At 41.1% G+C, this 27,368-nt stretch overlaps 1 protein-coding gene across 1 annotated transcript in view; it reads right to left on the bottom strand.

Moving 5' to 3' along the window:
- Positions 1-27,060, bottom strand: part of BAIAP2L1 (BAR/IMD domain containing adaptor protein 2 like 1) — a 32,594-nt gene extending 5,534 nt beyond the window's left edge. The window contains exons 1-9 of the mRNA XM_084216510.1: positions 26,643-27,060; positions 18,453-18,528; positions 15,630-15,716; positions 3,446-3,507; positions 3,278-3,349; positions 2,814-2,951; positions 1,593-1,745; positions 967-1,134; positions 115-262 (exon numbers count right to left, since the gene is read on the bottom strand). Of these exons, the coding sequence (XP_084072636.1) occupies positions 115-262; positions 967-1,134; positions 1,593-1,745; positions 2,814-2,951; positions 3,278-3,349; positions 3,446-3,507; positions 15,630-15,716; positions 18,453-18,528; positions 26,643-26,693 (955 nt within the window). The 5' untranslated portion in view covers positions 26,694-27,060. The remainder of the gene's footprint in view (positions 1-114; positions 263-966; positions 1,135-1,592; positions 1,746-2,813; positions 2,952-3,277; positions 3,350-3,445; positions 3,508-15,629; positions 15,717-18,452; positions 18,529-26,642) is intronic.
- Positions 27,061-27,368: the final 308 nt, after the last annotated feature.

Below are 27,368 nucleotides of genomic sequence, written 5' to 3'. Positions count from 1 at the left end.
TCCTTACACATCCTGAAATTCATATCATCATAGTAGCAGAGCAGCCCTGAGGTAATTTTGAACAGTGCAGGCTGTCATTCACACTTACCCAGTTTGCAGGGAAAGGACACTCACCTGCTGAGTGGTTCAGTTTTTCAGAAGGTGCTTTGGGAGCTGTTGCAGGATTGTTGAACATATCCACGAGTGGGCTCGTGTATGCCCTGCCTGTGGGGGCTGGGGGCACCTTGGATGTATTTTCTTGAGGATAATAATCATTTCCAATCTGGAGCCACAAAAACAACAGTATCACAATACTGAGGAAACAGCAATAACTTTTTTGCAAGATTAAATTCCAGAGAGCCATGCTTAAATATTCCCAAAGGATACACATTTAAACATGACATAAAGCCCACATGTTCCTATGGAATTGCTGATTGAAGGTTTTTAAGAGGCTTGATAAACACTTGCTAGTGGGAAGGCTACAATAGCCTTTTTTCTGCAAATAGCATGATGATCTCCAGATTTTTCTTCTTTAGAAGTTTAATCTTTTAGAAATTCAACAACTAATGATCACACAGCATACAAACCAGCAGAAATGAGAATTTCACCTGTATTCCCATAAGCTAATAATCATGACAAGAAGAAGGAAAAAAAAATAGAAAATAATATTTTTCTTAAGTTTACATTGAACTACTGAGTATGTAATGCTATTATTTAGAGACAAGAATGTAGGAAATGGAATGGCTGGAACAAAAATGCTTCAGGAGAAGCCCTGGGCACCCAGCTGAGAACTGAGCCTTGCTTGGACACGTGCTCCTCCCTTCACTGCTCTGCATTTTCCCCATAGCAGAGCTTCAGCTTAATGATCTTGGTTCCATACCCAAGCCCAGTATATTCCAGCTGAGATACACCATGCTGAGGTCCAGCAGAACCTCTTGAAGCCTCTCCACCCACCCTGAGGAGCCCTGGCCACGAGCAGCAGCTTACCAGGGTGTTTCTCTTCACCATCGGCGAGGGCTGCGGCGTCCCCGACACCGGCGTGGAGCCAGGGGTCCTGATTTCATCTATCATCATTCTCACCTTTTCAGGCACTTTGGTGGCATCACTACAGATTTCCTCCCACCCAGGCAGCTTGGATTTTAGGAAGTCCGCACACTGCATCCAAATTAAAAGATACGTGTCAAAGATAGGCTTTGTCATAAAGTTGCACAAATCTGCTGGATAACTTTCATTATACCAAAATGTTTACACCAGCAAAATGGAAGTATTTCCTAAGATTCTTCTAAGGAATACCTCTTTGAAACAAGTAAGATGTTGTAAAAACATCTCTTTTGCAGGGTTAGATATTGGAAGTACCTGATCAGTCCATGTATTTTTTTCTTAACACATGATTAAAAAAAATTCACAGTAACCCTTTTGTTTTGCTACAATACATTTCATAGCATAGTGTATTGTAAACATTTACAATATGAACTGGGCACAACACTTGTCTGGCACTTCAGTTCTTCTTAGCTGTTTCTGACAGTCTGGTCTACATGCTGCAGGAAACACTCAATACTCCTGTGTGCCTGAATTTCAGGAGTTTTATTTCTGTTTACGCCCACAGCACTGACCTGAACGTGGTAGAAGTGCATGTGCTGGGTAAAGCTGCAGTGCTTGTCAACCAGAAAACAGAACCTTCTTTTCTCTTCAAGGAGAGCTTCTCTGCAGCCTTCTGCAATAAATCTCTGAATATCACTTTGTCGAGAGCTCACGGTTTCCAAATACTGAGAGAAAAAGGGAAAAAAAGAATCACATAGAGCCTCTGAATTTTATTTGATGCTATATCCAATTAGTTTAGTAAACTCTAAAAGCCTTAGAAAAGCTTTTGGAAAGGCAGGGTGGGATAGGGTGGCTCTACTTCTGAGTCCCTCTCTCTTCCTGCACAGATCTGACTGCCCTGATCTGATCAGGTGAATGTATATTGTTCCTACAGGCAATTAACAGCTGTTTAGGGGTGGTGGGGGGGTGGTGGTGGTGTGTGTTCAAATTAGAATGACCTTTGTCTGCACCACCACAGCTCCATTAATTCACAGAAAGCTGGGTTGAATCTCTGCTTCATTTAGGAGGGGGGATATGAGTTACTAGAAAGACTGAACTATATTTATCTGAGATTATGAGGATTCAGTAAATGCTAATCCTTGAACTCAGACCCAGAACCTTCAAAAAAACCCTCAACTCTTACAGAAAGCTGGTTAAAAGTCAGGCAGTAAGAAATAGGAGCTACTGTTACCTACACTTACTGTACTGTGTTATACACAGAGATTTTTGAAAATTAAAATAGATATGGAGAAAAAATATATGAGCTAGCAGAAAGTATAAGTGTTATGCAAGTAAAAATATCAATGGCAAGTGTTTTCAGAGAGACACACGACAATGAGAATCTGATTTACTAATTTTAAACCAGTTTCTCTTCATTGTCTTGCCATTTCAGATTTCACCTCAAGATGGCAATGCTGGATTAAGGGCAGCAGGAAAGGCAGTAACACAAGCTGGCACTGCCTACTTAGGGAAATGACTCTATAGCAAATTACTACTGAATTTGCATAGTTTAGCTGGCTCCCAGTGTAGAGCTCTGCTTAAAGGTGCAGTTACAGATCAATTATTGGTCACGGGATGAAATCTAGGAACCAGAAGTCTCTGAATATGTACACTGGAGCAGTGAGAGCTCAATTGCAGCTGCAGGACGAACTCTAGGAGTGCCTTTAGCACACACCAGCTTTGAGGAGCCATCACTTTTTCTGTTGACCAGTTCTCATACAGAGTAAGAAACAAATAAGAGACAATGCACTGACCTCCATTTCTTTGTGCTCATACTTTGTTACATTCCGTGCTCCTTGGCTTTTCCTTCTGATTTTTTTCAGCTCAGCCTGAGACTTCTCTAAAGAATCCAGTTTGCTTCTGTGTTCAGTTTGGTACCTTTTCAAAGTTGCCTGCAATCAAAGCATTTACATCATTTCATAATGCACTCAGCCCTGTATCTGGGTAAGGGACTGAAAAGCATTACTGTGATCTCAGATATTGCTCACACACCCCAAATGACTTCAGCAACTGCTGTAGTTTTATAAGGAGCTATGAAGTCATACAGGGATTCCTTTTTAAATTTAGCATGAAAATTTTGGCCATCTTTATATATTTAAAGTGCATTTCTATTAAAATTTGTATCAACTAATTAAATCTTGGGAAACAACATCTAAAAAAAATTCTTTGACTAGCAGTAGACAAATAAAAAAGGAGTTTTAGAATTGAATGTACTTACAGTCATATATTTTACATCCAGGTCTGTTTTCTTCTCCAGTTCAGATATAATTTCTTTATGAAATTTTTTGAACTTTAAAAAACAAATGAATTACGGGTTAATAAAAATTGGCAAAAGTAGTTTATTATTTCACAAGCAAAATGAATTAGAAGAAATTATTTAACTTACACTCTCCTCTAGACTGTCATTAAGTTTCTTGTGTGTTCTTGAGATTTCTACCAGAACTTGGCCTGTTGATAAACATACAACTGTATTGGTTTCTTTCTTAGACTTCTGAAGTTAATTAACAAAGAGCAGTAATAAAATACATTTAACTGATATACTCATAATGGTTATATTAAGAGGGGTAGAAAATTTCTTGCTGTTGCTCATCACAGCAGCTGAAATAAATAATTAACTTGGGCCACAGACAAACCAAGCAGTTCATAAGTGATAGAAGAATAACTAATCATGCATTGTTATGCAAAAGGACCCTGGAGTGCTGGGAAATACTTCCTCCTCTCCAGAACAGCTCCTGTTGGTTTAGTTAACAGCCTCTGTTTGTGCCAAGTCAGAGAATAGCACACAAGTTGTTACTACCCAAATAGCTGCTATCCATTTCATAGTCTGAAAACTAAACTTCAATATTTATTAAGTTACTGCACCTTCAGAGTCAACAAAGCAACCTTTCAGTTCCCTCACTGCACGCCTGCTAAAACAGACCTGCTTCACACAGGAATTCCCACCTGGGCAGCATTAACCAACGGCCAAGGCAAAGCAGATTGCTCAGCATCCTCACAACAGACCCCGAATATCCCATTCTGCTCAGCCGCCTTCCAGCACAAACTCACACAGCCCAGTCAGGACTGTGAGCAGCTGAAAGCTGAACTGTTCCATTTTGCTTCAGGAGGACACAGAGGAACCATCTCTCCGTCTCTGGGTGTGGCTGTACGTGCAGAGCAGCGAGAGCCGCGGGCTGGTGCTGCCCTGCCTGCAGCCAGCCACATCACCCTGCCTGCTGCTCGGCCACGTCAGCCCCACGCCCTTCCGCGCCCTGGCACGGCACACACGGGGGCCAGCCCTGTCTGGGAGGTGGCAGCGCTGCTGAGGAGAGCAGCTGAAGGGCCCAGTGTGACTGCACCCAGATCAGAGCAGGCACTGTTCCCAGCTCCTGGCCAGGGGCCGCTACCAGAACTGGAACTGCCCTGATCAGATCCACAAACTGGGCTGCGTGCGGAAGCCTTGACTAGGGATGTGTTTTCCTGGCACTCCATTTGCATGGCAGGACTGGCGGGTTCAGTTTGACAGCTGGCTCCCTGGCACACCTCCTCCAGTGATCCTTGTATCCCTCCATCACCCTTGCAGCTGTCCCACCTGGATTTGCCACAGGTACCTGCAGTTGTGCTGTCCTCGTGCACAGGCAGCACTGCAGAGTGACCACAGTTCTGTAATTCCTGCACATCCCTGGCAGTCACTGCATGGGACTGTGTGTCCTTCCTATTGCCATCTTGTGCAGTTCTAGTTTCCTTTTTTTGAGTTAAAATAGAAAGGATGCATTAAGTGCTCAACACACTGCTGTATGAATTTTGTTTTCCACCATCTATATTCTTTGAGAACCCTTGAGGAAAAACTTACCATCCCATAATGCTTCAGATTGTTCAGCCGTTCAGAAAAGCTCCCAAAAGATGCCAATAATTTAAAACATTGGCTCAATAAAGGAATGACAGAACTCTTCAGGAGAACCTTCTTGTACTTTTTCTCATCTGCACAGACATCCAAGCCTGTCTCTCCAGAGAGCAGGTTGGTGACTTGGGAACTTTCTCAGGCAGAAGCCTCCCCATGTCCATGGGTGTGTTACCACCTTTCTCCCTTCTAATTTGTCATTCTCCAGTTACATCATCTCAAAATCTTAGCTTCTTTGACACGAGAACCACATCTCTTGTGAAGCAGCATGACACAACAGATTTTCAACTAAATCTTATAAAACGTGGGTCTGCATTGTTGTTTACGGGGAAACATCAGGTGCTACAGGAGGAAACACACGTGTCTCTCCTGGCTTTTCAGGAATCCCTCTTCCTGCTCCAGTGCCCACCCCAACCTCTCTTTGCACAACAGACTGCAGAGCTCTTAGAGGAAAGAATTGGAATGCAGTGAGAACAGACAGCCCCTTGACTAGCAAGAAAAGGAACTCAGAGTCACAGAGGAGTGCTTTTTATTTTTTTAAATATATATATAGTTTTTCTAAGTTCTGTACAGCCCACAGAGTACTGTGGTTTTTATGTCCATATTTAAAGTTGCTGGTGACTACAGCAATAGAAATACTATGAGAAATGAGAGGTGCTATGGTAATTAGCTGCTCACATGCAATAGGAAAGTAAATACAATTAGTTACACAAACACTTGAAGTAACGGAGGTGAGCAGTGTTATTTTAAGGCTCCAGAAATGAATGCACTTTGTTTCTGTTTCACCAACTCAACTCAAAAGATATATTTTAGACTGTAATGGTCTTTTAAAGTTAGAAGAGTTTTGTGAATACTTATCTACAACTTAAAAAGGGAGATGTTGATAAAAGAAAGCAGGAAAAATTATCGAGAAATACAAACAAAATTATAAAGTTTGTTTGGTTTTACATCACAGACTAGAGAGCTGTTTGGGAAGCTGTTTTGTTGCATCTATATTTTCTATTGAGAAAGTAATACAGACTAGAATTTCATTAATGCTGTTGGGTTTGTTACAAAACAACCCAAAACAACCTTGAGTCCAAAAGGTGCAACAGTCATTTCTCCATCCACAGCATCCTCTGAGCAAGAAAAAATCCTTGAAAGGCTGTCTTGCCCAGAAGATGAAAGCCAAGGAAAGCAATTTCCCTCAGAAATACTCATTGGAAGGCTAGGACTCCTGCAGAAGTTACACTTCAACCTCACTGTTTGCACTGGCTGATTGTTCAGGTTATTTACCTTTTCACCTTGTGTTGACTGTTCTTGTGAAGTCTAAAAGAATTTGTTCAAGTTAAAAACAAAAATGGAACTCAATCAATAGAGTTCTGTCATAGAAACAAGTATCAACAGCTACCTACAAAATCCCTTCAACTTTTAAATACCAAATAGCTACATAAGAATCAATAAAAGTATTAATTACATCAGTTTACTTGAAAAATAATTCAATTTTGTTTTATTTAGAGGAGGTTGCTCTTGAAAAAATTCAAGTATCTTAATAGTGAGACATTTTTGGATGTCTGGGAACAGGCAAAATGCTTAATTATATCACTCATTTACCTCCTGTTGTCCTGTTTTGTATTCAGGGCAGGTTGATTAACTTTGTGACTTGGAGATGAAGCCACATAATTATTTCTATTAAACAAGAGAATGAAAGGCTGAGTCAAAGCTGCACATGGAGGCAGCGCAGTCCAGGTGTGCTATTAGCTGCTATTGCTGGCAAGATGCTCTTTTCTCCAGGTCACCCTCTGCCCAGAAAAAAGGCATTTATGACATGGGAAAGTCCTTTGAAAACAGCAGCCCCCAGGAGGTAGTGAAATAAGAAGTTTCAAAGAAATACAGTGTAACAAATAAATATGATTGAACAAAACATCTGCCAAGCTCTGTGATAGGAAGGATTTAACTGTGCAAGAGATGCTTTAATGAAACCAAAAGGTTTAATGGAATTTAACATGTCAAGGAAGAAAATCATAAAGAAGGATAAAATAATGCAAAACTTGCCCAGCTCTAACTGCACTTTTCTTCTGGTACAATTTGTCCAGAATGCTTTAACCCACTCCCCCATCTGCAGAATTAATAGGAATATGCACATAAATCAATAGGACTAGGTCAAGTCTGCCTTTCCTCACTGCATGAGTGAACATGGAATAGGAACTCAGGAGTGAATCTCCCTGTAATTCATTTTACAAAATGGCATTGACACATGACCATTCGGTGCCATTTTGTGAAGGTGACTGCAGAAGGTGAAGGGGAGGAGCAAAAAAAAAAGAATAATCAAGAAAAGGGGAAGAGATTTTAAAGTATAGTAAAGTATTGTAAGTCCACTCTACATGCTAGCTATAATACCCTCAGGCAGCTAGAGCCATATATAAATAAAATCTGTAAATAAAATAAAAATAGAAGTAAGGAGAACTTCATATTCTAAATGGCATTCTGAGATTAATTTTAAAATATGCAGAGTTCTCATTAAGGCTGTGAACAACACAAATATTTCTGTGATACAACAAGCAAATAAGTTAGTTAATTTAAAACAGATTAAGGGTTAAGGGAAATGAGTAATTACTTCCCAGTCTCATTGATACAGAAGAGATAAACAGCTCTGCAAGATCCCTAAGTCTAAGTAGTCTGAGTATCTTGCCTCCACATCCAGACAAAAGCAGTAAGCAATTAATAGGATTGTGCAGGACACTCTTGCTAATTTTGTGGACTGGGCACTGGTGGTATTTGAAATGATGAACTCCCAGTGCTCCACTTGCTCCTTCCTACAGGATTTCACTGCTGTGCTCCTGAGAAATGTATTCTAGCCCATGCTGACTGCTTAAGTGTCTTTGACCACAACCAAATTTTCATCTGATTCAAGTGAAAAGAACCCAAACAACCCAACCCAAAACAGCCTAAAACTTCAGCTTCTGTTTTTATCCAGTCAAATTAATTCTTTCCAGTTATATCACAGCCAACACACTTGGCCAGGAATCCACAGCTGCTTTACCCACAGAGAACTTTCTAGGCACAAGATGCATCTGAAGGACCAACGGGGACTTTGAGCACTTTACTTTTACAGCAAATGCTGTACACTAAGTTCTGTCCTTCCCAAATATGAGTTTTATTTTGCCATGTACACGTTTGCCTGCACATATATAACCTCCCCATACAAGTGCCTGTCTGTTTCTCACTGACACATACTTGGCAATGCTCTCTTGAGCACTTCCCTGTCATTAGGTTACACATTGCTCTCAGCATGGCAAACAGAATCAAAGAATCCTCTTATTCAAAGATCCTTTTCCCATTTCATAATTAGGCAAACAATGAAGGGACAGAGCACAGTTCACTTCTATTCTAGTAGCCTAGCACCTCTTATGATATCATTTCCTTTTGTAGCCCAGGATCAGAACTATATATAGTCACCCTTTTCTTGTCCTAAAACTTCATTGATGATCATGTGAGATAGTTTAGGACCACATAACAAAGGACTTCCCCAGTACAGAAGACAGAATTTTAATTACTTGAATTAAAATTATTATATTTCTTTAAAACTTTGGGATATTTAAATATTAAAAGAGAGAGAATTCTGCTCAGCTCTTTATACCTTAGAAAGTCAATGCCTGTTTATAAGCCATATTCAGTAAAACCTGAGGATCAACTTGTTTTTTAAATATACCTTACCAAGAATAAAATTAATGCCAAATTCTTTCAGCCAGACACAGGTGACTTCATAAAGAACTGCACAGTTCATACCATGCTATAAAATGGGCAGTGAACTGCTAATCCATGACTTATTCCCACATAAGGCTAGACAAGAGTGAACACTTATGAGATTAACAAGACCATTTTGATTTCCAGTTACCCAGAGTTTGTTCTTGGGGTGATGCTCCTATTTTCCTGTTTTAAATGGAACAAAACCAGCTCACATTGTATTCTGAAGAGGAATGTGACTTTACTGCAGATTCAGCAAAGTTCAGTCTGCAGTCTAGCTCCCCCATCTCTCACAAGATGTTTTGATCTCTTAGTCAAAAAAAATTCAGAGATTAGAATTTTTTTAAACATACTATATCACTGAACAGATGATAATCAACATGAAATATTCAGCTTGTCTCAGATGATTGGTAACACAGAAATGAAATTTTAATGTTAAAAAAAGGAAAGGAAAAGTGTATGCCATGTAAATAATGCATGAAAAATTACAAACTTGTTCTTCCACCTGTTACTCCATTACTGATACATATGAAGTCTGCTGCAGGCATTTTTGTTATTATTTTTTTTTTACCCAAACATATAAACCCACAATACATGAAGGTTTGTATGTCAGAGCCTCATGTTTCATAGGGCCTTGGAGGCCCTGTGTACCTCAGCTTTTCATACCTGAGCTGCAGTGGTGTGCAGGGACTGGTAATCTTCACACAAGGCAGGTGAAAAGAAAATAAATTACAATAGAGCCACAAGCCTGAACTTGCCTGGATGAAACCCTGCTGGTTTGAGGCAGATTAGTTAAGGAAGATCATACAAGAGAGATAATCCCTGTTTTACAGCAGGGATGGAACAAACAAATCATGCTAACCAGCAAAAACTGAAGTTTTTATGGGTTTCCAGTACCAGAGAGGGTAAATATTTAAGTCATCATTATAAATGTTACATGAAATGCAATAAACCACAAGGAATCACTGCAACTTTCATTACAGCATTTTGGAACTGCCACTGAGTTTCACAGTCTTGGCAGTGACCAAAAAAACCCCAAACCAAAAAACCCCACATCTAAATTGAGTCTAAAGTTTTGATAAAATTCTCTTACTCAGAAGTCCAAGACAATTGGTTTAGGTTCCCTGCCCTGCCCCGTGGGACTGTTAGTGACATCTACAATGGGTACAGGAGTTTTTTTTTTTTGTTGAGAAATATTTCAGCAGGAAGAGCTGACTGTACAGACTAAATATATCCTTTCACTAAAGGATTTACAGGCTAGCTACAAATATGACGTTATTTTCCTCACAAAGTTGTCATTAACTTTCCATTTTTCCTCTCACTGAGAGCACAAGAAGTACATTTTCTTGACACAGGCTTATTTCACCTAGGGCTGGTGGTGAGGAAAGGCTGGGATTGCTCAGCATCCAGAGCTTAGAGATGAGAGAGAGCACATCCTGCTGCCCAAAGGAGCCCCTGGTGATGGAGCTGGGTTTGGGGGGTTCAGGCTGGGGGAGAACACACCTGGAGTCACTCTGGGCTAGCCACACCCCAGGAAACATGGCATGGACACACAGGTGAGGTCCAGGGCATCCTGCCCAGGGCTCCACTGCAGGATGAGAGATGTGAGTGAGGATCACGTGAAATTTACATGTTCCAGCACAGTCAGAAATACTTTAGGGAGTCCCTTCGCTGTTTCCTCAGGCCTTTGAGGCACAGCAAGAAGATATCAAGTCCCACTCATTGCAGGTGTTTTGAATATTTTTGAATATGCATTTTTCCCTGGAGGGTGTGTGCTCACCAGCATCATTAGGGGTTTCTGAGCTGAAGCCCAGAGTCAGGGCACACAGGCAGGTGCTCTTCCAGCTGCAGCTGCCCAGGCACCAGTTCTGGTGCCAGCACCACCACGCTGCACCACAGCCACCCTGACAGGGCAGGGCTGCAGCAGTGTTACACCCCAGCTTATCACTGACTAAAACCAGGAGACTCAGCTTTGGTTTGTAGGGCGCAGTAAGACTCGGGCAGCAGGGCAATAAAATATTAAAATTGACTGAAAAATGTAACCTATTATCTAATTTACATGAAAAAACAGCTGGAAAAATGTCACTGAAATCCTATTAATATCTGTCTTTCTTTTCTCTGCTGCTACTGCAATCTATGCCAAAAGCCTTGTGTATTTTCATATTCTGCTTCCTCCCATCAGCCATTTCTAGAACCTGGAAATATGTAACTTATCTGGAAGTCTTCATAACAAAATTTACAGCAATATAATTGTATACAGAACAAACTTTGTTTGGGTAGTTCTGTAAGAACAAACTGCAGTATCTGTTTCTAGACACATTCTTTATGTTCAGTAACCAACCCACCTTTCATTCACTGTGCTTCTTGAATACTTCTGGTTTATTTTCCAGCAGAGAAATATTACAGAGCTTACACCCAAGACTGGCTCATCTCCTTCCACCTTTCTTTTAGCAGTCTGGAGGTTTGTATAGCACAAGCCTGGAATGTTACTGTACAACTGGAAGGTACAAAACCTTATTCCTGTAAAACCCCACAAATACTTTGTATTTCCCTTTCAAGACAGCTCTCTGTGTAGTTTCCTTTTATAGCACAGGAATGGAGTGGCTTCTTCATATGAAATTCCATTATAAATATAGCAGAATACTTTTTTATTAATGCTCCATAGGAAAAGCTGGCCTGATTCTAATTACTTAAACTGCAGACTCAAAGCTGGTTTCCCAGAAGTTTCCACCAGATGAGGTGCTAAAGGTTCTGCAGTTGCTGGCACACTTCACTCTCCTTTCTGCCCAAGACAATCCATTCCAGAGGCAGCACACTGGGATGCAGAGATGGCATGGATGCAGAAGTGGGCAGGATGTCAGATCTCCTGTCCAGCTGAAATGAGCCGGAGAAGGGAAGAGTGCACGGTGTCATCTTTCTAAGTGAAACAGGATTCCAGCTGACAGGGTCAATGTATATGTGTTAAAGTAAGCCAGCAACTCTCCTCTCCTCCCCTTTTTATTTTAATGGAAGCTGAGCTAGCTACACTCATCCTAAACCATGAAATTTTCTCTTTTTCTGCCTGATTTTCTCACTAGTGAGAGGGACACAAGTTGACAATTGTGGACAAAGCTGTGGAGACCTTTAAAATTGACAGGCAGAAGTCTTTTATGAATGTGTTCAAATCTTATCTTTTAACCTGAAGAACAATCTGTTCTTTTGTGCTTGAGAGGAACATCAAGTTCAGGGCTCACCCTCTGTCAGGAAAGAATTCCACTTCCTCTGTGCACCATGAGAAGTTTTGGGGTTTTCTCCCCTCCTCTCTCTATCTTGTGACTGCTACAACAAAGAGCAATCTTTGACTTCAATACTTGCTTTCCTAGATCATTTGCAGTGGTTTTAACCAGAAGAATTCTTCTGAAAGGAACCCAAAATTTCCAAAATTCTTACATTTTAGACTGCATATGAGCATAAGCTCTTGCATACCTGTTTCAAATTAAGTTTTAACACAATGCAACTATAAAAAACAAGCCTGTAAACCAAAGTAATCTTTAAATAAATTATCAGTCTTGGTTAGATGAGGAGAGACTTTTGTCTCTTCTGATTGTTCTATTAACGTACTGATCTTCAGCAATTTAATTCCACTGATCAAACCCATGCAATGTAATATTTTTCAGCAATTTAGTTCCACTGATCAAACCCATGCAATGTAATATTTTTCTTTCTTCTTCTATTTGGACAAGCAATTAATAGTTTACACTCCTTAATTCTTGAGCAACAAGCTCTGGGTACAGATCCATAATGTAATTGTGGGTGACTGCTGTAGATACCGTTGCTACACAACAAACTGAGTGGGACTTTACACCCACACTATAAAATGAGATGCAGCTACAATAACTGGCAGGTGCTGCAGAAGATAGTTGGGAAGATAGGAGAAGCAGAATTCCATAGGCAAGCAGGAAATAACTTCCCAATTCCTTCTGCAAGTGAAGCCTACGGAGACAGCCCGTGTTACTAGAGGAGATTTTATTTACATTATAAGCACTAAAAATTGACATGACAAAGCCTGGCAAGCCTTTGTGTTTTGGGCAAGACAAAACCAATCAGCAACACGTGAAAGTTACTATTTTAACACCGTGGTGAAGTGTCTGTGTGAAATTGGTTTTACTGCATTATTGAAACACAGCATTTTGTGCTGGTGTGGTATGCTGAAATTTGAATAGTATGAAATGTGAACATTTTTAAACACGCAATTTCTTGTTTTCTATCTTTTGTTCCTAGAGGGATTTCCAAAAGGTGCCTAGGAAAAGAGGAATGCAATTCCATATTGCAGAATAGCTTGAAGCACATAAATTCAGATTCTGTTCTTTTAATGCTCATAGCCAAGTCTGAGGGACTACAAGCTCGGAAATTTAGGGAAATACAAAATTAGAAAGAATGTTGACTCAATCAACTCATCCCTTATTCATAAGGATTGTGTTATGACTGCAGTACATTCTTCTACTTCCTCAATTTGCTTAAATTATTCTGTATTAAAATAATGCAGAGAGCTTCAACTAGACTTGAAAGACAGAGATACTTAGTACAAAAGCTCTGAATCAGCTGGAATATCCAGATTTCCTTTTCATACTCATTTCCCTCTTCTGCTCCAATCTCATTCAACAGAAGAAAGGATTTCTGGCATTTTTACTTGATTTTTTTCCCCATGACTTCTCCAGCCTCTCTGCTTTCCACCCTCTGCTTCAAAAAAATTCTCCTTTATTTCTATGCTGTTTCTATTTGTCCCCTGCTGTGGGGCTGGTGTCCCTTTTACTGTCTCATGCCAGAAGTCCATGTTCTGTGTTTCCTTGTGGGGAGGAAGGATTGGCTGTGGTTTGATACCAATCTTTACATCACATTGGCAGTGAATACACTCTAGGTCACCCAGCAGGTTTGGGTTTGAACTGTGAAACCACCTCTAATTTGGCAGAGATAACAGAAGTATTATGCATGACAGAGCTGCTAGTGGTCAACCACTTGGCTTTTGGCAAGTCTAAAGGAATTCCTGGATGAAGATTTGCACAGGGGGCTGCAGCAGCTCCCCTGGAGTTAGAATGGGCAAAGTTTGATCTGTCCTTACACACCCCCCCATACTGCTCAGCACGCGCTGAAATGACACTAAAACATCAAAGTGTACAGTAAATACTTTTCTTTTCAAGCAGATACTTTTAGAGACACCTGGGTGTATCATATTTCTTTGGTAAATAGTCTAATATTGTATCCCAGCTTCAGAACTTGTAAGACTTTTTCTTGAAAATGCAAATGATCTGTCGCAGACTCCTAACCACATTATCCTGCCTTTTCCAGCATTCATTGACTTTCCTTATCTCTAATTAAGTATTCCATCAGAGAGTGTGTTGGAAGAAATCCAGGGTTGCTGTTTGCCTTAAGAAGAATAGATTTTTCTGCAGTAACAGTTAAAGCAGAAGGTAAACAGAAAGCAGGGAAGAAGGCCGTGTTTTCTTAATACTGTATTACAAATTTTGAAAAAGATTTGTAATTGCAGGATGGAATTCATAGTTAGACAAAAATACACTTTCAATCATAATTCTGTGTTGTCCCAAATAATAGGGAAAACCTGCTATTTTCAGAAGTCAGCAGAAGATTACCCAATAATAATAATATTTCCAAATAAGCAGACAATGTCCCACAGCGACGAGTCATAGATCAGTTGCTTCCATGCATCTGACCAACTGCTTGATTGCAAAAATTGTAATTGTGCCTTTTCTGCTATTTCATAAGACTCTGCACAGCCATTTCTTTTAACTGTTCTATAGTCTGAGAGCAGCAGCTCTGCTTTCTGTAAACAGCCTGCAAAGCAAACAGAGGAGCTGCTGTCGGGACTGTTTGCTCTGCCCTGTTTGCTGTTCCACCGCTCCCGGCCCTCAGCGCTCACCCGCAAGCGCTGTCAGAGCAAACCATGAAAATGCAGCAGCCACACAGAAACCAGTGCCCACCTTTCAACAGGGATTTGCCTCCTCAATTCTACTTCTCCAGAGCTATGAAAAAAAATTGCTAAACCCATCCATGGTAATCAGCTGAATTAACAAACTACGGTGAGTTACAGGATTAGATGCAAGTTACATCACTGGAAGGGTCCTACATTGCTCAGAAGTTCAGAGGCAAGACACATCATCAAGTTATTTTTGTCAAACAGCAAATGAAGGCATTAAACAAATGTTTATTCTTTGCAGTATAGGTCCCAGTTCTTTGCTTTGCAGTGACATGAGAATCTTTTGTCAGAAATATCACAAATACTTTGTACTCCCTGCCCCGTGTTGCAATTATGCTGCTCAGCCTACAGAAGTGAAGTTGTCAAGGTCAAGTGCTGCTGCTGATCTTTCAAATATTCAGAAATTATTTTCAGAGAGTACAGAACTTGAAGTGGATTTATATTAATGTAAAATTAATCTGTCTTTGAGTCTACAGTTTTTCTTTCAAAAGCTCAAGTAGAAAATAAATATAAATGCACCTGAGAACTTTTAGTGATACACTTGATCAAAAGTAGTGAAGTAAAACTGAACCCTTCACAATGACACTCAACCAGAAAATTGTTTTAGTTTAGAACTGCTGTTGTACATGAGGACTTCTCATACCAATATTCTGTTCCAGAGGTATGTCAACATTCACCTCTGCGTTAAAAATCAAGATACATGTTTTTTGGTGCTTACTTTGGAATTATGTGAGCTTAAAAATACATGCTTTTGAATGCAAATGAAGATATATTTACTGAAGAAGGGAAAAAAGAGCTAAATTTGTCAAAACATTGTGTCTTGAGAAATAATATGCCTTAAAGGCATCTAATCCCTTCCACCTGTGTTATATAAAAGTAGAACATACTTTAACTGATCCTTATCTACTTCACATTTGTTCTGTGAGCTGCCAGCAGGAAAGCAAATATAAAGGTTATACTTTGGAGTAATTGAAAAAACAAGTTTTCACTTACCTAATTCTTTAGAAACTGGAGAATCTGCTGATATGTCCCCAATCTTTGCAAGGCTATCATAATATGCTCTTCCAGCCACTACCATAACTGGGGGTGAGTGAAAAAAACACAACAGTTAAAAAAATCAAAATATCTTCAATTTTTATTAATATATGATCCTATGAAATCTTGTCATCCAGGGCACAGAGTAAGAGAGCAACAAGGAACTTCTTCTGTCAGAGAAAATTACCAAAGTCCCTGTGCTCCCTGCTGATCTGTGAAACCAGGAACAAATACAGAACTCCAGAATACATTAATGAAATTTCAGCCTGTTATTTAGCCTCCAACCTCCCTGCATACCCAGAGGCAACCAGCATCTAGTGGGAAGGCTTAGCCATAAGCCATTGGTCAAGACACAGCAAAGCTCCTTGGTACAGAGAAAACTGTTGGAAAAACCCAAACTGCAATCCCAAACTTCCTAAAAGTGCTGAGGTCTCCTGTGGTGACCAGCCAGAGCAGGGAGCAGGGAAATGGCAACTGGCCACAACACCAGGGACCTGCAGCTGTCCCAGGAGCCCCTCAAAAACAAATCATCCTTCCCTCTAAAACTGGCTGTTACAGGAACCAATACCATATACCACGAGGTTTCAGTGATTCCCAGTTAATCATTTCCTGGTTAGGGCTGATTTATACAGCAAAGCCAGTTTCACTGGAATGAACACAGAAATGTGGGGATTGGAGCTGCAGGGAGGCCAGTGGGAGAAACATCTTACACAGGGAACAGATCCACAGAGGCTGCTGTGCCTCTTCAGAAATGATCTGCACACCACAAAGAAAAGAAATAACAAGGACAAACTGGCAAGCTTTAATGTGAAAAATAACTTATTGAAGTTATTTGTCACAATTTTTTTGTAGTAGTACATTCTTGACCTAAAGTGAAAGTCAAGCAGAGCCTCGCTGTTGACTCTAAAGTTGCTTTTTTTCCTGAGAGGAATATAATTGCCAATTACAGGTCTGTATTTTATGGTTTTTACTAGCAAGGTGAGATCTTTGGTTGCATAACAGTATATTCACTGAGAAGCCTGAAAATTTTCCAAATCAAACAACGATTCTCTTTGAGGCTGTTGCATTAGAAAGGGTGATTTCTGTCTAAGCTGTCTCACAGGTGCTCTGTATTCAAACTTCCTGAGGAGAAGAATTATCCTGGTGCTACTGGTGGAACAGTGTGCCACCTGCACAAGAGGATTTTGATGCCAGTCCAACTCTTCCTATCTGTGTTTTCTCAAGACAGCTCCAAGTCACTCTTTTCTCCGAATACAAGCACTTAAAAAGGAAGGAAATGTGTGATTTTCCCTGTGCTAACCAAGGTAAATCAAGAACCTTGCTTGTATAGTCCCTTCACCAGTACTATGGAATATAAATTATTTCTACAGAAAGAGAAGGTTTTTTGACCTTTTGTCCTCAAAGCGTGGAAAAATACATTATAAACATATCTGGACTTCTTGTAGGTTTTATGTTCTTTGTCAGCATACTCCAACTTTTTTGGAAAGCTGTAAAGTGTTTGATTAGCAACAGTATTTACTCCTATTTACACCACTCAGAGCTGATGGTGAAAAGATTACCAATTTATGAGAGTCCAAAGATGACTTTGCAACAGTTGTTGCAACACTGTAAATATTCATTTGAAATTAAGCATTCGAGCTAGACATGCCTTATCAGCTAGGCTTGAAGGCAGATGTAACAAAAGCCAAAATGTAACATATCAACAGCAAAGTGTGTGAAAAGCAGAACCCTCAGAAACCGGTATAGAAATATTTCAAATGAATATGAAAACACTTGTTATTCCTCCTGGTACTACCTGCAATTCCTAAGGTCAGGTACCAGGTAACCACATGTTAATCCATCACGTCAAGCACTGCCACAATTAAGTCAACATTTCCCTATTTTCATCTCCAGCAGGCTTTGGTTTTATCTTTTTCTCAAGCCAGGTCTAAAATTTGCATGAAGAGAGATTTCAGTGTCTGTTTGGCTAAGCACTACTTCTGCAGGATCCCATTTCTCAGAGGAATGATGTGCCACAGGCTTGAGTGAGGCAAAATTAGAGAGATTTTACATGGTTTTAATATGGTATCAAGCAGTTTGACAGGTCTGCATGGGGAAATGGAGCAGGCTCTGACAGGTCCCACAGTGCAGGCTCTGGGAGTCTGGAGCCCAGTCCTGGAAAGCCCTACTTAGATTGTTTCTGTGAAGTCAATAATGGAAGCAGGCAATTATATTCTAAAATGTTTGAGAGACTGGTCCTTAGATTCAAATTAAAATTCATTCTGATTTTGACTCAATGAAAAAGATAGCATCAGGATTAGCAAGGACAGAAACAACAACAAATCAATCAACTCCTGCAACTTGAACTAATTCACATTGTTCTGTACTCAGGTTACTTAAGTAGTGACGTGTGTAGGTGAGCAGGAACAGATGTAAGAATGTGAAATATCTCTGGAAGGTATTTTCAGAGAAAAAAAAAAAACAATTTACATAATTTTGGTTTTTAAAATTTATTATTCCAATGTGAATAACTCAAACCCACCTTCAGTTTATTTTGCAGGAGCTCTGTGCCTAAGTGTTTGTGATGCAACTTCTCCAGGACAGTGGAAAAACCCCAAAAGGCTGGAGAGAAGGTGCATATATTTGTATATTTGTGCTTGTTACTGGGTTTTTTTCCTCTTAATTAGACACATCCAAAGTTCAACTTGGGAATTAAGCCTATATACACAACCCTCACATCCAATATGTATATTTCAATGAGAATTAAATATTCTTTCTAAATGTAGCACCTGGAAAACTTACCATTAACAGCTTTTTCATAATTCTTCCCCAGATTTATTAAATTCCTCAGCCCGGGATTGAACTGTTCCATAACATTCTAGTGAAAGAAAACAAAATTTGTGTTATAACCAAGGCACAGTTATAAAATCCACAGTGGGTTTCAGAATTAATCTCAGTGTCACTCAGGCCTACTTCACAACTGAGAAGTCCATGGATGGATGAAAACTGGAGGATTTGAGAGACACAGGAAAACAAAGGATGGAAGGGAGAAGAAACTGAGCCCTTAAGACTAACAAATGGGGAAAAAAAAGTTAAACTATTGCAACAGGGGGTAAAAAGGATATTTATAATGGCTGTTTATAATATAAAAGGATATCAAGTGTGTGATGAAAGCTTGTGCAAGACCAACTTTTATGGTAGGTGATGTTGGAATGAGAGAAAAACCTTTATCCACTAATTGTTTTATAAATTCAGACAACCTTCTGAAAGTGGTTCAAGATTTGATTTCTAAACTTAAAAAAATGCTAGAAAAGAAAAGAAGAAAAAATTCATCAGATCTCTGGTTCATATTCTTTGTGGTTTCTGTGTTCCAGATGCATTTAGGGAGATTAGCCCTTTTGGGATTTTTTTGCTGTGTTTTTTGTTTGTTTGAAATTTGTGCAAAGCCATGTTTTTTTCAGAAAGAAAATGAAAATGATGACCTTATTTAAATAGAAGGGGAAAAAAGAAAATCCACTGCAGCTGCTTTCACTGTCAAATACAATTACTGGCTGAAACAACCAGAATCTGAAATCCAGCAGCTCCAGGCAGGACTGCTCTCATTCCTAGCAAATTCTACAACCTGCAGATTCTGGACCTCCTCTTCCCAGAATCTTCCTAACAAATCTATGGCTCTGACATTGCTCTGTGAAATTATACTGTCATGAAAAGAAGATTATGAGATTCCTGTAGACACCATTCAGTTATTCTTACCATTTTTATGGCAATACTTTTATGACACCACTCACTGCTGTTCACACAGTAGAACTGTCAGGTTCAAGGAATTCAAAACAGATGCTTTCTGTTTCTGTTTACAGGAAATACGAGACTCAAGACAAGTGAAATACTATCAAGCTTTTGTCTGTTCTACTACTAACAGAATGGAAATATTTATGTTTAGTACACAGGTGGACCCAAAAAGAATAGCAATACTGTCACATTTGTCTGTTTTCAGGCAAGGCCATGCAGACAGAATTCTATTATTTTTCAAAGACAGCACTATACCTGGATTCTGCTGAACATGAAAAGTGAAGGATTAACTCAAATAACACTTTAACAGTAAAAATATAGATACTTTAAAAATATATGTAACTATTAGATTCCAATACTAGTATAGCATAAATTACACCAAAAGCAGCCACAAAACAACAATACCTGGCCTCACTGCCTTTGTGTACAAATTAAATGCAACTGGGATTGTTTTCTGGTCTGTCCCATTAAACTCTCACCCACCCAAATGCAATCACTGCAAACAAACCAGCTATTGTCCCCAGGCCCTTGATTTGTGTTAACTCACAAACCACATCCAGAAATCATTTGGGAAAGCTGTTTCAGGTGGAGCCAACAATGCCAAGGGCTATTCTAACAACTGAACAGGATGGATATTCAGGCTCCGGTGTCTGGGAACATCCCTCCTCCTGCCCCAGCTCTGGAATTTGCTGTCAGTGTTGCTGCTGTGGCTGCTGCTCTCCTCCTTGCTGAGGCACTCTGACTGTGAGACACTTGTTCCAAGGAGCAAGTTGTTTCTTCCTATTCCAACTTTTTGCTATTTCTTCCCAGCTGTGTGCTAAAGACGGTGCCTGTTGACTTACATGGAGTCAGTGAATCACAAGGAAAAAAAAAAGATGAATTAGGTGATTGTTTCAGGATAAAGAGTCCTGTATGTTCAAGGATATGGGGAAAAAAAAGATGTACCATGATGGTTTGTGTCCATGGCAAAGAGGAATCTCAATGCCACCTTGAATTGCCACTCTAAACCGAAAATAACCTTGAAAGATTCTGCCTATGCTAACTCTGTTCCTCAAAACAAAAAATTACACCTACCCACCTACCCAAAAATTCTAAGTATAACATGATAATTATTGGCCTTGAAGGACTGATTTTTGGAATAACTGTCTTAAGCATTCAGGGGTAAAGATTCCAGTTTGCCTGACATCATCTAATTCAGATTTCAAACCAGTGATTGTCAGTTGTTTTCATTCAGGAGGAAGTGAACAAACCCCAATAAAATAACCTTTAAGAGCTCGCCTCTCTGAAGCAGCCCCACAGATCTTGTTTGTCACTGGAGCTCTTGACCCAGAGCAGGTATTTGTGTACAGCAAACACAGACCACGCTCTGCAGACACAGCAGGTCCAGTGGAACAGAGGAGAGCTCCAGGACATCACACCTGCTCAAGGTGCATAAAACCACTGGGAAAGGTGAAGAAACAGCTCACAGGTAGTGCCTGCAGCAGCTGGAAGGAGCACAGCTCATGGATCTTTTCTCCATCAGGCAGGCTCTGGAAGGGTTTCAGGCCACAGAGGGTGATTGTTAGCAGAACCAGCCCCTGGATGTGAACGCCCGAGAAATGGCAAAAACCTCGGCAATGGAAATTCCCCTTTGGAATCTTGGTTTCCCAGTTTGGTTTATGGGGATCAGCTGATCCTCCCAGCACTGGGCAAGGCTCATCTCAATCAAGGGTTTGTGTTCAATAGAAAATTTAACTCTCCCTGACAGCCCTGCCGCATCTCCAAGGTGACCTGATGAAATGATTCTCAGATTATTTCCCTTTCGTGCATTAGGAAAAAAGCAGAACGTGGGATCTTTTTCCTTTCTACTGAAAACTAGATTCCAAAAGCAAACAAAAAACCTGGCCATGCTTCTAGTGGTCTTTCTATACAGTTAACCACAGGTAACCACTGGCTGTCTTTGAAGTCCAGGACAAGTATCTAGAGCACTTTATCAAAAAGGGAAACTGTCACAGGCAACTCCCTCTTCAGAATGAGCTATAGATTTGATATTACGAAGACATTTCAGATAAGTTAAAATTACTGTAGTATTTTATTCAACTTCAGAAGTTATAGGGGACAAGTGCAATTCCAATCAATTTGTACACATACTTCTTCCTACCATGTCTTACAGTTTTATAGCTTCTCTTTTAGTCCAAAGAAAAGGTCACAAAAATGAGAGGGACTGAACACCAGTGCAAAATTTCAAGTCATACAAATAAAGTCAGATCTCAAAACTTCTCAAAAAGGAGAACAGAGGAACAAAGAAAAAATTCTCATCAGGAAAACAATGAACTTAAAATTGTCAAAAGTGTCAGAAAAATAACAGTATTTTTATCTGCTTTGGTGCAAATAAAACCTTTGTCTTAATCCAAATCAACATCGCAAAGTGAGAGAGAGCTTGGGAGAGATAAAGTGGTTCACAACACATAATTTGCCCATACAGTGAGGCACACAAACAGGGCCTCCTAATTGTCAATCGTGTGTCCTATATTCCAGTGACACACTACCTCTCATGAACAGAATAATTAACGAGAAGAGGAGGCACATGATCAGATCCTACAGCTTTCTATTATTTAGGATGAATGGAAATAAAGGGAAACATTTACAAAACAGGCAACTGGAAACATCTTTTATGCAGAGACCTTTAGAGCTGGCAAAAGCAACCTTGCAAGGGAAAAAAGCATAAGAGAAACCTATTCTGGTGGTTTGAGTCATTAAATCCTCAGAGAATCCGTTGTAAGAGTTGCTGTGTTCCTTCCACCACATGAGACCAGTGTGAGTTATCCAGTGGTAGCACGGAGCTGGCTGAAGAGGAAGAAGCCCTGAATTTCCACTTGTTGTGTGTGGGTATTAAACCTTCCGCAGTTCCTGATGGTCACATAAACAAGGCTAATCTTCAAACCAAATGACAGCCATTGTAAAAGTGCCTTCCTGTAAATGCTCAGCTTTGCTTTTTACTTAAAGACACACCTCACCGAACAATAGCTCAGCAGGTATGAACACAACTAAACAATGCATAGACTCCCTGCAGTTTCAAGTTTACATCCTGCAGGCACTCTTGCAAGAGTGAATAACAAAGTATTTGGGTAGAATTCTGAAATTAGAAAAATACCAGAGAAAAGGAGATCTCGATGTCTACCATCACTCCTATTACCATCACTATAGCTGTTCATAGCTAAGCTCTGTATAGCTATTGGTGATTTCATTTAAATTGTTATTTCTCAATTTGAAAACGAGTAAATTTTTTAAGAAGTCTCTAGTGTTGCCACACTATGGCTGAGAGACCCCCCCCCCCCTTGAGAAGAATCAAAAGGTGAACAAAAAGGAAAAAAAGGAAATAATACTGTGCTCCACTGTAATTTTGTACATTAGTGCATTTCATCTTCTCCTTTAGCTCCTGAAATCCATAATACAGTTTTCAGAAGGGCACAGTTGAGCCCTCAGCACATCTCATGCTAAGATATCCCATTTGTATGTTAGTTTAATATTTTAAAACAGGTTTAACAGAATGGAAAAGACTAAATCAAGATGCCAGTGTTCATTCAAAAAGACTAATTTTTATGACTAATTATTAGTCGTCTTGGTGGAACATTTCTTGTTTAAGAGAAGCATTAATACATCATCCATCAGTGTGTTTCAAATATAAACCTTTTCAGGTTATGAACACATGCCCAGGGATAGACCTCAAGTAGGCATAACTCTTAAGTAAGGGCAGAAGAGATAATTTAGACTGAGGAAGAACTGGATTTTATACAAACTCCCAAAGGCTCCTCTTCCCCCAAGTCAGATTTATAATGCAGGGATGCAAAGCAACAGCCTGGCTGCAGCTTGTGCTGGAACCACAGGTGAATTTGAAGTTTGATACATCAATCCAGTGGCTTAATATAATTATGATTCTTTTTAAAATACAGAAACATGGAATTTAGGACTTTAAACTGAATTTATCAGATCTATTTCTGTGATAAAACAATATAGCCTACCAAAATAATTCTCAATGACTCTGGGGAGCACAAAGCGTTTTTTTTTTCCGAGGGAGGAGTTTTGGGTTTTTTTAAATTGTGCTTTGGTTGATCATCAAAATTTCTGTGTACAATTCACTTGAATACAGAGAGATGTATCTTAAATCCAAGATGAGCAACACAAATCAAGCCAAGATCTCTGGAAACCTCACCCCACAGGAACACTCTGAGCTGCCTGCCCATCCAGGCAGAAGGACAGGTCTGTACCTCAGCCCTTTCCTGCCCTGTCCCCTTTCCCCTGCACTCTGTGTGTCACAGCCGGATGCCAAGCAGTTCTTCCCACTCAGAGCAGAAAACCTGTGCAGGCTGCAGGGACACAGCCACACACAACCACTTTGCTGGGGTGACCATCTGAGTGTCAGGGGGTCCCACAGTGTCCCCTCCCCACAGGGAGCTGCCAGGGCAGGGCAGTGTCATACCAGGGAAGCTCTCAGCAGCTCCTTGGCAGGAGGAGGCTGTGGCCCTTTTAGTCATAGGCTCCCACACCCTTGGGCTTCATTGTGCACGTGCCATTCCTATCATGCATTAGAGTGATTCTTCAGATCTTACATAAAGGGTAAATGTCAGCCCTGGTTTTGGTGTGTGCACACACATTTGTGAATTATGCTGTTTATTTAGTCAGGTTAGCTGAAAAACACCGAGGTATTCACTTTCTGGTGTTGTTGCCAGAAGAAAGGAAGAACAAGATAAAAATAAAACAGCATTACTCAGCCACCTGATGACTTCTGTAAATATATTTTGAAGCTTTGTATAACACAGGTTACTAGGTATTTAATAAATCCAGTGGATTAGCACGGTAAGAAAGAAAGAAAAAAAAAATCACACAACACTCCCCAATCCCCCGAAAATAGCAGGCCAGCAAGGCATTCAATTTAATTTTCTATTCTTTTTCCAGGTCACCCAAAACTTCTTTTTTTTTTTTTTTTTTTGAGAAGTCTTAAGCCTGTATTTGGTCCTGCAGCACAGATGGCAAGACTGCACTGCACTGAACTGGTTTTTCCCCACACCAAGCCTTTCTTACAGGTAGGAGAAGCCCAAGCAGTGCTCTGGGTTTTACCCATCCCAGCACGGTGTTTCAGGCAGTGCACTGCTGGGATGGCACAGGCAAGGGCAGAAGTGCCATGAGCACTGCTGAACAAAGGAGAGCACACTCTGCACACAGGCTGGAGCAGGGCACAAAGAGGTGTTCATTTGTTTTACATGGGGGAGCTGTGATTACAGTCCCAGCCAGTGCTGAATACACAGGCTCCTGCTCTCTGCCCCTAAAGGGTGACCAACTGTTTTCAAGATTTCAACTTTGATGGAGAAATAAGTGCTTTAAAGTGGACCCTGAATCCATTCTCCATCTGAAGCAGCCTTTATACCTTATCTGGATGAAGTTTCAATTTTTAATGAGGGCAGGGCAGGAGGGTTTCCAGGCCTGTGAGTACGAGCTATGTGATGCAACATGGCAGACCTCTCAAAATACCTACAGAGGAGACATTTCATCACAATGTCAACATTAACTTTGTATTCCTTTGTGGTTTTCCTGGTTATTTCAATCTTAAAGATCCCTTTGAATTAGTTGAGAAAACAAAACTAAATCACAAACTTTCCCAGGAAATAAGTACTGAATAACAGGGAAAGTTTTGCTATTTAGAGGTCTCTCATTCCTTTAAAGTGTATTTTAAATTAAATCAATTAAAACACACAGGAGATCTTCTCCCCTCTCCTCTATAAAACTGTTTTTCTGCTTTCTGGAAGTCAATAGACAGACTAGAGCATTCCTTTGTTGGCACAGCCCTGAACAGTCAACTTCCTAGGATTCTCCTCTGTGAGCCTGTATTTACAGGGTGCTCTTCTGAGAGGGGAATTTATGTTTGCTTATGGCCTTGCCACAAACGTAACTGATACGAAAAAGCACCAGACTATTTAAGATTATCTGCTCTGGTTTTAGAGGACAAAATTTATACCCAGATAGTCTAATTTTTTTCAGTAGTTTTGCATGAATTTGATATCTAAGTCCAAAGAAAGTAAACAGCAAATACAACATGACCCCAATATAACTGGATTACTTAAAAGGAGGGGCAAAGTTGACTTAAATGTGTGTTGAAGAACAACAAAACAACAGTAAAATTTACTCCTAGTAAATGTTTTTAGAAACTTTAAATGCTGATAGCAACATCTTCAGAAATATGAAAACATTTGATAATAAACCAGAAAAATTTAGTAAATACTGAAATAGAACAATCCACCAGAAAGTTTTCCTTAGGGCTCAAAGCTACAAGTGCAGTGCAGCTGTAAGTTAAATTTGCAAATGCATTCAATCATGCAAATTTGAGTGCTTTCTCCGGTACAACACACTGTACAGAGTGAGGATTACAGACACAACTATGGATTACTTCACTACCCAACCAAAAGTGTGATTCTCTAGGGAATTTTTCCCAATTAGAATTGCTGTGTTTTGGAAAGAGTTGTTTATAGGGAGAAACAGTTCAGAACATATGTCTGGTGCCCATAAACAAAATATTTTTAAATCTACAAATAACAAGGCATTTTGGAAAGTTTAAAACTTCCCAACATGAATTGAACTACCCAGAGCAGTCGGTACTTTGAGGCAGTGCTAGGGCGCACCATCATAAATCTGATTATCAGCTCGGGACGCTGGCAAACAACTTAATTCAGCGTTAAGCCATTTCTAGGCTCTGGCCGTATGAAGAAACGGTTCAAGCAGAGGACCACAACCACCAGGATCGCCAAACCACCTTATCACCAAAGCACACCGAGGGAATTAGGGCTGCCTGCTGAACCCAGCCTGCTGGAGAGGCAGAAACCGGTCTGGAAGCCGCCTTGTCCCGGGGGTGCCGCGGCCGTGCCCGCCCGGGGGCTGCGGGCAGGGGGAGCGGCCGGACACACCGGGGCGGGCGGGATCCCCCCGGGGAGCGGGGAAAAGAAGGAGACGGGAAAAAAAGAGAAAAAAAAAAACAGACAAGAAAAAAAGAAAAAAAAGTAAAGAGAAGAAAAAGAAAAAAAAGAGAGAGAGATAAAAAAGAAAGCAAAGAGAAAAAAATAAAAAGATAAAAGTTTGCTGCGTTTCCGCGTGAGGAGCCGCGGCTGCCCCGCGCCTCCCGCGGCCCCCGGGGCAAAGGTGGCCGTGGGCAGCCCCTCCCCGGCCCGCACTCACTTTGTACGTGTTCTCCGTCAGCTTGTTCACCTCCTCGGGGTCCCGGGACATGGTGCCGGCGGGGAGACCTCTGTCCTGCGGAGCGCCCCGGCCCCAGCGCAGCGCAGCCTCGCGTTCCGGCCACGAACTGTCAGAAACTTGCGGAACCAGCCGGGCAGCGCCGCCGGGGCGGGCCCTGCGCGCCGCTCCCGACGCGGCAGGACTGGCTCGGCGGGCGGGGAGGGCCGGGCCGGGCTCGCATCGCCGCACTCGGCTCGGCAGGCACGGCTCGGCTCGGCTCGGCCCGGCCGGGCGGGGCGGGCGGAGCGCTTGGACCGCCCCTACCTGGGCCGCCGCCGCCCGCTCCGAGCGCCGCCTCCGTCCCCGTCCCCGTCCCCATCCCCGCGCCCCTCCGCGGAGCCCCTGCCCCGCCGCCGCAGCCCGACCCGGGCCGTGTGGAAGGAAGTCCTCTCAGGAGGCAGCTCTGCTCCAAGTGCCCCGCGAAGGCGGAGGTAAACTTTTCCTCCCAGCAATTAAGTGAGGGTTCTTTAGGAATTAATTAGTCAGGATGAATTAGAGTAGCCCTGGCGATGGTGGTGCGGTGAGGGGTGATCCCCCTGCTTCCTTCCACAGCAACCCTCATGAGGGAGAGCAGCGGGGGGAGACTCCCATTCCTGAGACCCCCTCAGGAATGGACGCAAATGTTTTTCTCCCGAGGCTTGGTCCAGTGCACTGCCCGAGGTTCCT

This window comes from Fringilla coelebs, assembly GCF_963513975.1.
Source record: "Fringilla coelebs genome assembly, chromosome: 16".
Taxonomy (NCBI): domain Eukaryota; kingdom Metazoa; phylum Chordata; class Aves; order Passeriformes; family Fringillidae; genus Fringilla; species Fringilla coelebs.
The sequence above is the reverse complement of the archived record's forward strand: the minus strand, read 5'-3'. Positions and strand labels throughout refer to the sequence as shown.